This window comes from Camelina sativa, chromosome 7 (genome assembly GCF_000633955.1).
Source record: "Camelina sativa cultivar DH55 chromosome 7, Cs, whole genome shotgun sequence".
NCBI classification, from domain to species: Eukaryota; Viridiplantae; Streptophyta; class Magnoliopsida; order Brassicales; family Brassicaceae; genus Camelina; species Camelina sativa.
This window is the reverse complement of record NC_025691.1, coordinates 29097765-29113227: the sequence shown is the minus strand read 5'-3', so window position 1 is coordinate 29113227 and position 15463 is coordinate 29097765. Positions and strand designations below refer to the sequence as shown.

General features: G+C 38.8%; 4 protein-coding genes across 4 annotated transcripts in view; 2 read left to right on the top strand and 2 right to left on the bottom strand.

Moving 5' to 3' along the window:
* LOC104703172 (probable pectinesterase/pectinesterase inhibitor 12) overlaps positions 1-2455 on the bottom strand; it is a 3441-nt gene extending 986 nt beyond the window's left edge. The window contains exon 1 of the mRNA XM_010419134.2: positions 1444-2455. Coding sequence (XP_010417436.1) covers positions 1444-2383 — 940 coding nt within the window. The 5' untranslated portion in view covers positions 2384-2455. The remainder of the gene's footprint in view (positions 1-1443) is intronic.
* On the bottom strand, positions 3555-6073 carry LOC104705067. Its single transcript, XM_010421060.1, has 2 exons — positions 5890-6073; positions 3555-5740 (listed from the first exon to the last, which is right to left on the bottom strand). Exons 1-2 carry the CDS (start codon positions 6071-6073, stop codon positions 3555-3557), a joined length of 2370 nt encoding a protein of 789 aa, XP_010419362.1.
* On the top strand, positions 6657-9516 carry LOC104752270 (cyclin-L1-1). The gene is made up of 7 exons (XM_010419133.2): positions 6657-6775; positions 7264-7441; positions 7536-7617; positions 7744-7884; positions 8022-8191; positions 8444-8717; positions 8836-9516. The coding sequence occupies exons 2-7, from the start codon at positions 7290-7292 to the stop codon at positions 9292-9294; spliced, it is 1278 nt and encodes a 425-aa protein (XP_010417435.1). The 5' UTR covers positions 6657-6775; positions 7264-7289; the 3' UTR covers positions 9295-9516.
* LOC104703169 (phosphatidylinositol 4-phosphate 5-kinase 3) lies at positions 9911-14641 on the top strand. Its single transcript, XM_019227176.1, has 8 exons — positions 9911-10091; positions 10417-11506; positions 11551-12623; positions 12708-12873; positions 12950-13060; positions 13149-13458; positions 13547-13622; positions 13924-14641. Exons 2-8 carry the CDS (start codon positions 10538-10540, stop codon positions 14234-14236), a joined length of 3018 nt encoding a protein of 1005 aa, XP_019082721.1. The 5' UTR covers positions 9911-10091; positions 10417-10537; the 3' UTR covers positions 14237-14641.

Below are 15463 nucleotides of genomic sequence, written 5' to 3'. Positions count from 1 at the left end.
ATGGTTCCATAAATATCGCATTCGCGATAAAATTGTCGGAATGAGTGGGTGTAAAGTGTGTCCTGGTAACCATCAATGACACATCGGTATAAGGCCACAAAATCCGCATTCACTCGTAATGCAACCGCTTGGTGCTTCTCGGGTCCTGCTGTGTTTGTTATCATCATATCCCTCGCCAAGAATCCTTCGCCCGAAACCGCTGTGACCAAACAAGTTTGAGAAACAATTACAATCTTGATTTAGTACCAACACAACTCAACTTGTCGATTTTCAACAGGCTTTTAATTTTTAAATTCCAATGAAATGGCTCCAAGAATCATATACGTTACTGATGTTATATAAAAAAAAAAGAACTATACAAAATTACTAATCTCTTAACTAATTAATCACATCTGAAACACTAGGAAAAAGAAAAATAAACACTGGAATAAAATTCTGAAACACTTTAAAAGTTTACAACTTCTTCTTTTTGTTTTGTTATATCAAGTTGTTCACCTTTTTTAAAAACCATGATTGTAAGATATAAAATTTTATTTTTTATTTTCATAGGACAAATAACATAATTATTGAAAAGTAAATTACAGTAAAACCTCTATAAATTAATAATGTCGGAACCATGAAATTTTATTAATTTATAGAGGTTTTAATTTATCGATAAATTAATATTTTATTAATTTATGAAGAGATTTTCTCATTTTCGTATTGAAAATTTTCTATTACAAAATAAGATACTTTTGTTATCATTTACATTTTTTAAAAATTTCTTAATTTATAATCTTGGTTATCGTAATAGGATGAATGTCAATTGTTTAATAGATTATCTAGGTAAAAATGAGAAATTTTAGAAGTTTAGAGTTTAGAAAAAATTGTTACTATTATCCTTCATGATAATGATGAAGTCGCAGAAGATATTGCGGTACATTTAAAACCAATTACTAAAGAATCAATTATCGAATCTATGACTCTTCACAATTTATGGATGCGATTTGAAAATACAACAATGAAAAAATTAGAGATGAGCTCCGATAAAAATGCAAATTCAAGAATATGCAAACAACAATAGAATCATATTTTACTAGAATTTCTTAGATATATATATATATCTATATATATATCAGTTTATATGATTATTAATTTATATTGATGGGACCATATTTTTACATAAGATTTCCAAAAAAAAACTATCTTATCATTTTATCGAAATATGTAATTTTTTACACCGGCCCAATTCAGGATCAGAAGAATTTATTAATTTATAGCGAGTACTAATTTAAAAAGTATTAATTTATGGAGGTTCTACTGTATATTGTATATGGTCCTAGTTGACAAAAAAGGCAAAAAAAAAAATAACATCCTAAGTCTACACTATGCTCCAAACGATATAGCACTTAAGTCTTGTTTGATAGAAAAAAAGATTTTTTAAAAGAGTCAAAGATGATATACCTAGAGTAGCAGATCGAAAAGTGGTCCATCCATCTCCGACACTTCGGTTGCCGGTAATAAAAGTAACATCAGATCCATCTCCGATCAGAACAATATTAGTCTTGTAGCTTGGGATCTCAATGTTCTCTTCATACACGCCTTCCCTTACATATATCAGCACTCGGTCGTTACTCATATTCGGAGCAAAGCTTATGGCCTCGTTAATGGTCGAAAAGTTCCCTGTTCCATCGGTAGCAACCACGAGGATCTCACTCGGGTCGTACTCATCGTACTCGTCACTAGAATCTTGTAAAAACCGACGATCTGTCTTAGAGACCCAGTCAGGAAATAACCCAAGTAACCGGCGGTTCTTAGTCTTGCCACCAGTTTTTGGATCCTTGGCTCTTCTCTGTTTTGGAAGAGCAGAGAGGGAGTTGCTTACGTGTTTGTAAGTGGTCGTGAAAGAGGTCACGAGCTTTGGCTTTAGCGGACCTGAGGCTGATTCAAGACCTTCCAAGCAAGTGTCCTTGTTGGTGAGAGCGGCGCTTAGGTATGCTCTAGCGTCAGCTAGCTTCCGTGAATCGTTAGCACCGTCTTGGATCTTGGAGATTGATCGTTTTAAGAAGGTTGAAGTGATATGGTGAAGATCTTTGCAATCTTGAAGAGAGCCACGTTGACCCTCGACTAGGTTGTTGGATGTTCCGGGGACAGAAAGAAGATTGGTGAGTTTTCCGGCCTCGGAAAGAGCTGTTTTGAGGGTTTCAAGAAGGAAAGAGAGAATGTTGGGGCTTATGTTGATGGAGATGGAGAATTTTAAGGAGTCCAAGCATGCATTTGGATATGGTGTGTTCTTGCAAAAACTTGCTACAGAGGTTTGATTAGGGTTTAGGGAACTCGAAAAAACGGAGGTAGTGAAGAGGAGGAAGAATAAAAAAGTGAAGTTGAGAGAGGAGAGAGCCATTGGAGAAGAAAATGTTTGAAGCAAATGGTGAAGCGAGTCCTGTGGTTTTTAAAATGTAGAGAGGAATGGGTTTACTTCATGTGTTTGTTCCATATAACGACAAATCAAATATCTATAATTTGGAATAATTTTGAACCGATCGAAAGATTCCATCGAAAGTCTTCTAACAATTGATTGAAGTATCCAGAGAAAACGATGTGCATGTTTTGCCGTTTAAATTGGGTTTAGATATTGTCACTTCTCATATCGTGTTGCTATTTTAATAAGATTTATAGTCGTGACAGATATAATCTGATCTCTATTATGTCATCGGTTACTATTTTACAATAAGATAACTACTATGAACCATAAACCATAAGCGATCTTTAACATTTTGTAGGCCACTGATATGGTCCAATTACGAAAGTAACGACAAAAAGCACTTTTGGGGAGTCACTAAAGTTGCATGTCTATTTTTTTTTTTTTTTTTGACACTTTTGGTATCGGAGTTTTATGATATTCACAAGTTCTCATATATTTTAATAAGATCTATAGTCGTGACAGACTTTCTATCATGTCATCGGTTACTATTTTACTATATGATAAGTACGATGAATACCATTAGCGATCTTTTAACATTTTGTAGGTCGCTCAGTTGATATGCGTCATTTTTTTGTCACTTTTGGTATCGGAGGTCTAATAATCATATTCACAAGTTGGGATATGTAGCTCGGATCATCTGATCCGCCAGGTTCATTAGATTAACTAGAAATTAACCTTCAGAATCACATAAATAGCCCCAAAATTAGATTCTTTGAACTCGTAGAAACATAAGAAAACATTCTTGTCGGTGTACGTCATTTCGTTTGTTTGACTCGGATTTGGAATCGAATAATCCGTATTATATAACAAAAGTGGTAACACTAGAAGTTGCGATTTTGTGTCTACTATTGTCAGAATTTGTTCACGGGATGGAGAGACGATTTCTACCGGATCAAGACAATCATAACATTATTTTATTCAGTATATATATGCATGAAAAGTTCTTTTTTTCTTTTTTTTTTTGCTAAGCATGTAAATATCATAAGAATGAATAGAGGTTTTACAATGATTGAAATACCTATGCGAAGAGCAATCTTGGCAAAAAAATAAAACAAGGTTACAATAGAGTTAGGGGGAAATGGGATCCGTATTAGTGGACCCAAAGAGGCAAAAGGTCCTGCCAGCGCTTCCTGTGACCTCTTGATGTGATGATGTCCTTCATTTCACGGTCCACGAACTTGAAGATGATGGATGGAGCAAGCCTGAAAGAATTGTGTAAGATGTTATTTCGTTGTCTCCATAAGTTGTAAACCACGACCTGAGCAGATAACTTCCTTATGAGCGAAGGGGCGGTTGGGGAAGCTTGTCGGGTCCAGGAGAGGAGTTCTGACCATGAACTAAATAGCCTTTGGCGGGGGCAAATCCTCGTGAAGGTTAACTTCCATACCTGAGCAGCAAACTCGCAGACCAGGAAGATGTGATCGCGAGTCTCAGAAGCGATGGAACAGAGACAACAGGCATCAAACTGAATTATCCCCCAAGAGGACAACCTTTGGCGAGTGGGGAGCCTATTCAGGTGGCTGACCCACATATGGAAAGCAAATTTAGGGACCGCACCTCTGAACCAGATAGACTTTGTCCAACTTTGCTTTGGTTTCCTTGGTCGCATGGCTTCCCAGGTCGCCGCTGTAGAGAAGCGGTGGTATGGTTTATTGTCCACACACCAAATATAAACATCTTGGTCTTGTTCAGGCGACGGGGGTTGCAGAGTGCGGAGGTGGTCATGGATTTCCCGCGCCGCAGGTGATCTAGAAAGAGGTAATCTCCATCCGGCGCCCTCAATAGCCTCCACCACCTTTGCAGAGATGGGAATGCGAAGGCTTCGGGCTCCATAGTCACCTAGACGATTTATAAGTGGACCAAGCAATGTCCAACTGTCAAACCAAAAGGAAGCAGTGAAGCCATTACCCACTCTGCATTTTATAAATTTTTCCGCTAGAGGTCTAAGGTTCAGCAGCGTTTTCCAAGCCCAAGAAGCGCCAGTTGGATAGTGTACATCCCAGAGAGAGTCGTTCCTGAGGTGGTGTAGATGGTGCCAAGCTGCCCACAACGAGTTGGAAGGCTCGAACAACCTCCACACTAGTTTCAAGAGCAACGTTCTGTTCCAATCTGAAAGCCTTCTGAGGCCAAGACCCCCTTCTGATTTTGGTAGACAGACCACTTCCCAAACAACTTTAGCTCCTTTTCCTTCGTCAATATTTCCCGACCAGAGGAATCTGGCACAAAGACTCTCAATCCTTTTGATACAGCCTTTAGGGAGGATGAATGTAGACATCCAGAAGTTTATAGAACCAAAGATGACTGAAGATATTAATTGCAGCCGCCCTGCGAAGGAAAGTGACTTTGTCACCCATGATCTGAACTTTGAGGAGATTTTTTCGAGGAGAGGTTCATATTCCGCTATACGCAGCCGTCTGTGCATAAGGGGAAGGCCCAAGTATCTGATTGGGAGGGCACCTAAAGGGAAACCATACGTTTCCAACATCAAGCTTCCATTGTTTTCTAGGCCTCCATGGAACAACTGACTCTTATCTTTGTTTACCTTGAGACCAGACCAAGATGCGAAGTCATCAAGTGTTTCGCAAATACCATGAAGTGACGAATGGCCCCCATCAAAGAAAATCATTACATCATCGGCAAACATTAGGTGGGAAATGGAGAGGTCTGAGGCCTTAGGATGATACTGAATGTATCCGGCGTCAAACCGAGTCTGTAGTAGCTTTGAAAACACTTCCATGGCTAGGACGAAGAGGTAGGGGGAGAGGGGATCCCCCTGTCTCAAGCCCTTGGAGCTTTTGAAAAAACCACCATGGCACCCATTAACGCAAACTGTGAAAGATGGTGTGGAGATGCATTGGTATACCCAGTTTATAAATCTCTCAGGAAGTTGAATGGCTCTTAACGCAGAAATAACAAAATCCCACCTAACTGAGTCAAACGCTTTGCGTAAATCCACCTTCAACATGCCTCTAGGTGAGATATTTCTCCAGTTGTAACCATGCACCATTTCAGTCGCCAACAAAACATTTTCTGCTAGAGAACGACCCGGGAGGAAAGCTGACTGAAAAGGGGAGACGACCGTTGATAGAAGACTCTGGAGCCTGTTTGTTAAGAGCTTGGCAATGACTTTATAAAGCGTGTTTAAACAAGATATAGGCCTGAAGTCTGCAGCAGTGGTCGCATTCACTGACTTGGGAATAAGTGTTAGAGTGGTAACATTCCATTGCTTTAGCAGGGAGCCAGAGCTGAAGAATTCTCTGATGGCAGCGGTGATATCTGGACCCACAATGGACCAAGAGTTCTTGAAGAACTCCACCGGGTAGCCGTCTGGACCACAAGCTTTATTTTGAGGGAGGGAGAAGAGTGCTTCTTTGATGTCCAAGTCCGAGAATTCCTTTCGAGGTCATCAATCTGCTGCTGAGTACATCTGTAGGATAACAGCAAATTCATATCGCTTTGCTCCATTGAGGTCGCCTCATCCTGATCATTGAACAGATTTTCAAAATAGTCAGCACAGTGGGCGCTTATCTCCTCTTGAGACTCATATCTGTTTCCGTTCTCGTCAGTCAGGTTGTGGATGGTGTTAATTGACTTTCTAGAATCTGCCATTCTGTGAAAATATTTTGTGTTACCGTCTCCATCTGCAAACCATGTGACTCTAGATTTTTGGAGAAAGAAGCTTTCCTCTGCCTCCGATAAGTTCTTTAATTACTCTTAACAAGAACAAAAATATTTCGTTACTTAGCGAACTAAATATATATTTGAAGTTTGTCCTAACACTTTCTTGTTACTGGATATATATATTTCCCCCTAATATCAGTGATATCATATATCACTGTTCTACATAACATAATAATCAAATGGGGTTTTATAGTGTTTAGTTTACTCTTGTTTTTCTACATAACAAATACATCCATTTACGAAAACCATATAAATATACTTTATCATGTCAAATTTTCATTTTTTAAAAGTTTAGATTTACATGTTAAAATCAATAAATTGAACAAAGATATGTGTATGAGGAAGAAACATCCTAAGTGAAACCAAAGAAAAAATAATAAGTGAAACCAAGGAAAAAACAGAGCCCAGCTAAAATCGATTCAGCGTGGAATTGGGCCCACGTTAAAGGAGGCCCAATTAGTTTTTAATTTAATTTATTTTTCTCTTTTTTCTTTTTTTTCCTGAAGGGCAAAGATTATTTTAGTTCTCTTTTGTCGCCCTCCTCCTCCTCCTTCCTTGGCTTCTTCTACTTCGATTCCCGATTTGCCTCGCCGTGGTTCCGTCGCACCGCAGTGCCTCTCCGTTTTCCTGGTAATTCCGTTTTAACCCAACCTGTGCTGGTTTCTAATCGCTATTTCTTCCTTGGCTTAATCTCAGTTAGGTTTGGTTACCTCGAATTGCTTGATCTCAGATTAACCTAGTTGGAAACTAGGGCCATAATCTCAGAACTAATGTAGCAAACAGCTACAATCTAGTCTAGCCTCTCGGTTATAGTAATCAGTCTGTGATTCTGAATCAATGTCTCTCTGACCTCTGCATCAGAATAATTGCATCATGTATTGCTTACAATTGATATAGAACCTGTAACTGTTCTTGCCCGCTATGTGTTTTTCTTTTTCTTTTTCCATCTTAGTATCATCTAAGGGATGTTTCATTAAGGGTTTTATTTTATGTGTTTCTTACTTAAAGATTTGTTTGTTTGTTTGTTTCAATAAGTTTATCTTTTGTCTTGTGATTTTCTGCAGTAAAGCTTTTTAGTATGTGTCTTAATCTAATTTTACTTCTTTTGATGGAAACAGTGACCACCCCGGCATTTAGTGAACTGATGATTTACACTGCAATAGACAATTTCTACGTAACCGATGAGCAGCTTAAGGCTTCACCTTCCAGGAAAGATGGGATAGATGAAACAACTGAGATCTCTCTTAGAATCTATGGATGTGATCTCATCCAGGAGGGTGGAATATTGCTCAAACTGTATCCTTTCCTTGGTCTTATTATTTTGCTTATTTTGCAAAACTTAAAACGTCATATAGCTGTGACTTTCTTAACCTATATGGGTTGTCTTTAGCCCCCAGGCGGTTATGGCTACTGGCCAGGTTCTTTTCCACCGGTTCTACTGCAAGAAATCTTTGGCCAAATTTGACGTTAAGGTACTTATTCTGTCTCTTTCTTGTAGTAGTTATGTGCTTTGAGGCCTTTAGAATTAGAAATGTTGTTCTCTAGTAGTGTATACTGCCTGTCTACAACCGTAATGATCTGTAGTTTACCTTGTACAGATAGTTGCTGCGAGCTGTGTCTGGCTCGCATCAAAACTGGAAGAAAACCCTAAGAAAGCAAGACAGGTAATCATTGTATTCCACAGGATGGAGTGCCGCAGGGAGAACTTTCCACTAGATCATCTGGACATGTATTCCAAGGTTAGTTTCCTTGCTGCACCATTACTTGATTTTGTCATATTGAATGCTTTTCATGTCCATCTGTGTAGAAGTTGAGGTGCTGCCACCTTTTATATCTTTTCTTATATTTTTCTTCCTACTTGTTGACTTTTTTGCAGAAGTTCTCTGAGTTGAAAGTTGAATTAAGCAGAACTGAGAGGCACATACTGAAAGAGATGGGTTTTGTTTGTCATGTTGAACATCCTCACAAGTTCATATCAAACTACCTTGCCACACTTGAAACACCTCCAGAATTGAGGCAAGAAGCTTGGAATTTGGCAAATGATAGGTAAAACCCCTGTTTTCAAAATTTTGCTGTGGATATTATTTTATGTAATTACTTGATAGTTAGATGTACATCATACTGTCTGTTTTTAGGTTTATAGCTGACATTTAAGCTGAAGCTGGGTATATTAGTTGAGTCCTGACATATTCAGTGTGCTGTTTTGATTTAAATATGTTTGTCATGCTTTCTCAATATCTGACCATTCTTTTATGATTTTATCTGATTGAATCTCTCATTATATGTCTATAATTGCAGTCTGCGTACAACCCTCTGTGTGAGGTTCAGAAGTGAGGTTGTGGCATGTGGGGTTGTGTATGCTGCTGCCCGTAGGTTTCAAGTACCTCTCCCAGAGAATCCACCCTGGTGGAAAGCATTTGATGCAGATAAATCGAGTATTGACGAAGTGTGTAGAGTTCTTGCTCATCTATACAGCCTTCCAAAGGCTCAGTATCTTTCTGTTTGCAAGGACGGGAAGCCATTTACATTTTCCAGTAGATCTGGGAATCCTCAAGCTCAGTCAGCTACAAAGGTGAGTTGGATTGCTATCTAGATTTTGTGATTTTTTGTCCATATTCTGAAATTAATCTGATTGCGTTTTATTTCTGTAATCAGAGCTAGGATTAAAGTACTTGTCCTCTGTGTTACAGGATGTGTTGCCGGTGCCGGCAGTAGGCGAGGCTGTTGATACAATGTGTACTCCAGGATCAGCTAATAACGACACAAAGGATGGAATGGTTACTACGCCTCACGAAAAGGCTACAGATTCCAAAAAGAGCGATACTGAGTCGCTCAGTCAGCCAATTGTAGGAGACTCAAGGGAGGAAAAAAGTAAAGTTGGAGAAAGAGAAAGAGAAAGAGAAAGAGAGAGTGATAGAGAGAAGGAACGAGGTAGAGAGAGGGACAGGGGTAGGTCTCACAGAGGCAGAGATTCTGACAAGGAGAGTGATAGGGATAGAGACAAAGTCAAAGATAGAAGTCATCATCGGTCAAGAGATAGATTGAAGGATTCAGGTGGGCATTCGGATAAATCAAGACATCACTCTTCTCGGGACCGTGACTATCGCGATTCGTCACACTCGTCGAAAGACCGTCGGAGGCACCATTAAGCCAATCTTCTTGTAACCCAAATTGGAGGTACTACACTAAGCCAATTCTCTGGTCACCAAATCCCCTTGTCTTACTAGATGTTAAGACATGATAGTGTTTGTATTGTTTTAAGAGTCGAACCCATATGTTTCACTCTTGAGTGTACTCATCAATTAAACATCCAGTGAGGAGGAATCACATGTTAAGATCATGTTAATTCAGATCGAGGTAGTTAATAGTAATTTGGAAATTATGAAAGGGGCATTAAACTTTGGAATAGTAAAATGTAACTTTGACTTGTATGAGTTGTGTGACCCAGAGGAGAGGAGAGTCAGTATCGATTTCTGACTTGTGGGCACATGATTGTATCATTGAAGCACGTTCCCAAACATTGTTTATATCTTTCGGTACTTGTCTATTAGCTCCACCTAAGAGCAACGTATATTCTTATATGATATGGAACCATATACTAGATCTTCTGAAAGCCTAATAATTCTAATCAGAAACATAATTAATGAATTTATAAAAAAGATGATGATCGAGGCTAGCACGTAGTCTTGTTGCCGGCTGCATAAATAATCGAAAAAAACGAAAACGGCTACATTTTCATCGTTGAACCGATGATTTGATATCCTTTTGGAACAGAGTTTCATCACCATTCCGGACTTTCTGATAAGTCTGCCTTCAACCATTTTTTTTTCTCTGGTTTCAAGTATACGGATTCGGATCATCCAAAAATCCATCTCACTATCTTTATTTTCTGGACTACTTTGTCATGTTGGTTGACGATACATCAATCTCTCTTCTAACTAATCAGGTACATTTGTTTCTTTTCTGAGAATTTTGATGTGTTGTATATTTACCACTTGATATAGGTTCTTGAATAATCTGTTTGATCATTCCTTTTGTCAGTCAACGAATCCAATCTAAAAATGATATATATAAGAGTAAGTTTTTTTTTCATTTCAGATACCAATTTGAAGAATAATAATCAAATTACAGTAATGACATTAAACTCTTAAGAGATTTTTTGTTTTTCTTCTTTTTGTATATAAGATCTTGATTGTAATAAATCCATTAAGATTTTATCATTTCCATGGTCGTTGATCAAAGTTGCTTATTGTTTTAACAAACAATTACAGAACAGAAGAAATGTTTGAAGACTAAATGTTGTTATTGGAGGAGACAAACAAGCCAATAAAAAAAGTCAACGAGATATATCTGACTTTAGTGGGCTATGGAGTAGAGTAAGCAGACAGCAAAATGCAAGAGACTGTGTTCCTCTTCACTGAAGAGAATCTGAACAAAGGGCAATCCTCAGGGGGCAAATATAAACAAAGCTCTCGACGTGTTGTGCCCATGACAAGTTGTGAGGTGAGTGATTCGGCTGCGGAGATTAGAATAGTAGAAAAGGTGCTAAAGAACGGCGACCTTTACAATGGAGGCTTATCTGCCGGTGTTCCACATGGGACAGGGAAGTATCTGTGGTCGGACGGTTGTATGTACGAAGGGGAGTGGACACGTGGCAAAGCGAGCGGTAAAGGACGTTTTTCGTGGCCATCGGGAGCGACCTATGAGGGTCAGTTCAAGGACGGTCGAATGGATGGAGAAGGAACGTTCATTGGAATCGACGGTGACACTTATAGAGGGCATTGGCTGTGGGGAAGAAAGCATGGCTACGGAGAGAAGCGTTATGCAAACGGCGACGTTTACCAAGGAAACTGGAAGGCCAATCTACAAGATGGCAACGGACGTTACGTGTGGAGCGATGGGAATGAGTATGTAGGAGAGTGGAAGAATGGTGTTATCTCTGGGAAAGGAGCCATGACTTGGGCTAATGGAAACCGTTATGATGGTCTATGGGAAAATGGAGCCCCGGTTGGGAAAGGGGTGTTGAGTTGGGGAGAGGAGAAGACTAGTAATAGTGGATGGGGGAGAAAGAGCAAGAAGAAAGATGATGAGATTGTTCAACATCATAAGCTCTCTTCTGTGGAAGCTTTGTCAATGAATACCAATTTCCCGAGGATTTGTATATCGGAGTTGGAGGATACTAGCGTGTCTGATCATGTTGAGGCGAGTCCGTATACGAGCGAGTCAGATACAAGCGGATGCGGAGAGCATGAATGGGCAAGAAGTCCTTTGCTTTTAGAGAGTGGTGGTGCCATGAGTTTGCAACAAAGTCCAAGATGGTTGGATGAAGGAGATTGTAAGAAACCAGGGCATACGGTTACAGCCGGACATAAAAACTATGATTNGTGCCCATGACAAGTTGTGAGGTGAGTGATTCGGCTGCGGAGATTAGAATAGTAGAAAAGGTGCTAAAGAACGGCGACCTTTACAATGGAGGCTTATCTGCCGGTGTTCCACATGGGACAGGGAAGTATCTGTGGTCGGACGGTTGTATGTACGAAGGGGAGTGGACACGCGGCAAAGCGAGCGGTAAAGGACGTTTTTCGTGGCCATCCGGAGCGACCTATGAGGGTCAGTTCAAGGACGGTCGAATGGATGGAGAAGGAACGTTCATTGGAATCGACGGTGACACTTATAGAGGGCATTGGCTGTGGGGAAGAAAGCATGGCTACGGAGAGAAGCGTTATGCAAACGGCGACGTTTACCAAGGAAACTGGAAGGCCAATCTACAAGATGGCAACGGACGTTACGTGTGGAGCGATGGGAATGAGTATGTAGGAGAGTGGAAGAATGGTGTTATCTCTGGGAAAGGAGCCATGACTTGGGCTAATGGAAACCGTTATGATGGTCTATGGGAAAATGGAGCCCCGGTTGGGAAAGGGGTGTTGAGTTGGGGAGAGGAGAAGACTAGTAATAGTGGATGGGGGAGAAAGAGCAAGAAGAAAGATGATGAGATTGTTCAACATCATAAGCTCTCTTCTGTGGAAGCTTTGTCAATGAATACCAATTTCCCGAGGATTTGTATATCGGAGTTGGAGGATACTAGCGTGTCTGATCATGTTGAGGCGAGTCCGTATACGAGCGAGTCAGATACAAGCGGATGCGGAGAGCATGAATGGGCAAGAAGTCCTTTGCTTTTAGAGAGTGGTGGTGCCATGAGTTTGCAACAAAGTCCAAGATGGTTGGATGAAGGAGATTGTAAGAAACCAGGGCATACGGTTACAGCCGGACATAAAAACTATGATTTAATGTTAAATCTACAACTTGGGATTAGGTACTCTGTCGGGAAACATGCTTCCCTTTTGAGGGAACTTAGGCATTGTGATTTTGATCCCAAGGATAAGCAATGGACCAGGTTTCCCCCGGAAGGCTCTAAATCTACGCCTCCCCATCTATCCGTTGAATTCAAATGGAAGGATTATTGCCCTATTGTGTTTAGGTAAGTAAATGTACTAAAGATTTTGGAGTTTGGAGACAAATGATCCAATTGTTCCTGATTGCACATTTTTGTGTGGTGGAACAGGCATTTGAGAGACTTATTTGCGATAGATCAAGCGGACTACATGCTCGCTATTTGCGGAAATGAATCTCTTCGAGAATTTTCTTCGCCTGGAAAGAGTGGTAGCTCCTTTTACTTGACTCAAGATGAACGCTTCATGATCAAAACCATGAAAAAATCCGAAATTAAGGTAAATTATATAATCTTTTGATTTCACATTGCTTTTAGATACATATTTTGAGATTTTCTTTTAAAACCATTCTTAGGTATTGCTTAAGATGCTTCCAAATTATTACGAGCATGTTTCCAAGTACAAGAACTCTTTGGTCACTAAGTTCTTTGGTGTGCATTGCGTCAAACCAGTAGGAGGACAAAAGGTATGAGAAATGGTCCTTCGTTACAAGTTTATGTACATAAATCAAATAAAAGCTTATTTATTGTTATCTTTTGTGACAAAAAAAAAAGACTCGGTTCATAGTGATGGGCAATCTGTTTTGTTCGGAGTATCGTATACACAAACGATTTGACTTGAAAGGTTCATCACACGGCCGTACCATTGACAAAGATGAAGGTGAAATCGACGAGACCACAACACTCAAAGACTTGGATCTCAAGTATGTGTTTCGACTTGAGACGTCATGGTTTCAAGCCTTCATCAACCAAATCGATATCGACTGTGAGTTCCTTGAAGCTGAAAGAATTATGGACTATAGCCTCTTGATTGGTCTCCATTTCCGTGAATCTGGGTTGCGTGATGACATTTCCTTGGGCATCGGTATCAATCATTGTTATATTTCTTTCAACTCTAGTTTTTTGGTATTTTTCTTCTTGTCTCTTGAAAATCAGCTGCTTGCTTGATTCAGGTCGAAGAGATCAGGAGGACAAATTGATGAGAGGGTATAATTCACTTCCAAATATGGACTCTGTCATCCAAACTTGGTACCTTATTAACTTACCATTTCTCGAGTTTTACAAACATAACCATATATTATACTCAAAAAAAGAAAAACAACAAAATTATCCTAACTAGGTCTTGGATTCTTTCATTTGAGTGGTCAATTTAGATCAACAGAACTGGTGTAAATATATTCTATAGAATCGCTAGTGTTTTACTTGATTGAACAATTCTCACTAACTTCAAATGAACCTTTTACAATCGCATAAGCTTAACACATCAAATTCAAATTATTTTTTCCTCTTTTATTTTGACAATATTTTGTTTATGTCTTTGAAAATGTAGTAACGGACCCTTAATGAGACTAGGAGAAAGTACACCGGCAAAAGCAGAGCAGGTGAGAAAATTTGGGGAAGAGTCATGGGAAGAAGACGACATTGACAACTCAAATCCTAAGAGTACGAAGAAAGAGGTCATTGAGGTGATCCTTTATTTCGGTGTTATTGACATTCTTCAAGACTATGATATCACCAAAAAACTAGAGCACGCCTACAAGTCACTCCACGCAGATCCCACTTCCATTTCAGCTGTTGATCCTAAGCTTTATTCCCGAAGGTTTAGAGACTTCATAAACAAAATATTCATTGAAGACAAATGAAAATGGAACTAACATGCAACACCTACACAAGTTCAAAGAAGAAGAATTTTATTGTACATCAGAATCTAAGGCATGGGGTTTGGCATTTAATTTTTTGGGTTTTGAATGTCAAATTAAAACCTAGAGGCCCCCTAAATACGATTAGATCGCACGGCACCCCGCAATGTTGCTCGAATCCAAGATGTTGAAGAGGTTGCCGGCTGTTTTGAGATGAATTTTTGGGGTTTACTCATTTTGTAAAGAGGAAGAGAGTTTTGGTGCTTCCTCGAAAGCTAGAGTAGATATTAGGACAATGCTTCTTGATTTTATTGTTAATTATATGGTGAGCCGAGCTGACAAAATCTACATGGACAAAGAGTAAACTTTTTTTGCATTTTGTTTTTGCCTCTGACTCATTACTGTTAATCTTTATCTTTATCTTTCTCTGTATCTATAGGTTTTTTTGTAAAATAGTTTTCTTTCATGAATAGTTGTTCTTTTTGTAAAACCATGTTTTCTTGTAGTATTTCTAAAACCATGTTTTCTGGTAGTGTTTCAGTAATTGCTTCAAGCCATACCGAACATGAAATCAACAAGTGGAACTAAGTCCTCACACGAAAAATGTTGAGGTTAAGTTTGTCCATTGGCGGCTTGCACAAAACTTATAAGGGAAAATAACACCCACACCCATTTTCTCCTAAAGTATTGTCACAAAAACCCACTTTTCACTCATGGTATACTTTCCCAAGTTTTTTGCTTATGTGTCCACTTTCCTTTTACATTTTTGCTCTAATTAACAACTTACCTCTCTTTCTCTCCTTCTTTTCTCTCTTTTTCTCTTCTTTTTTGTTGTTAACACTTTAACAAAGTAAAATTTATTTATTTGTTATCATAAAACAAATTTTCTATTTATTTATATAAAATATGTTATGATTATATATTTTTCTACATTTTAAGATACATATTGCTATATTTTTTATGAATTTTTAGATTATACAGTATCCATCAGTCGTTGAACATTTGTTCAATTATAAGTGGATAATCAATTGCAGTATTGTTAATAGATAGTTACTTGTGTTTATTCATACAAAATATACATACATAAATTTGGTTAGATCTTTATCCATAGCATATTATCCATAACACAACATAGACCAAATAAGTACAAAACCCTTTAATTCTAAATTTTAAATCCTAGAACATAAACCCTTGAACCTAAAACCAAAACTATTCACTTTAAAAAAAAAA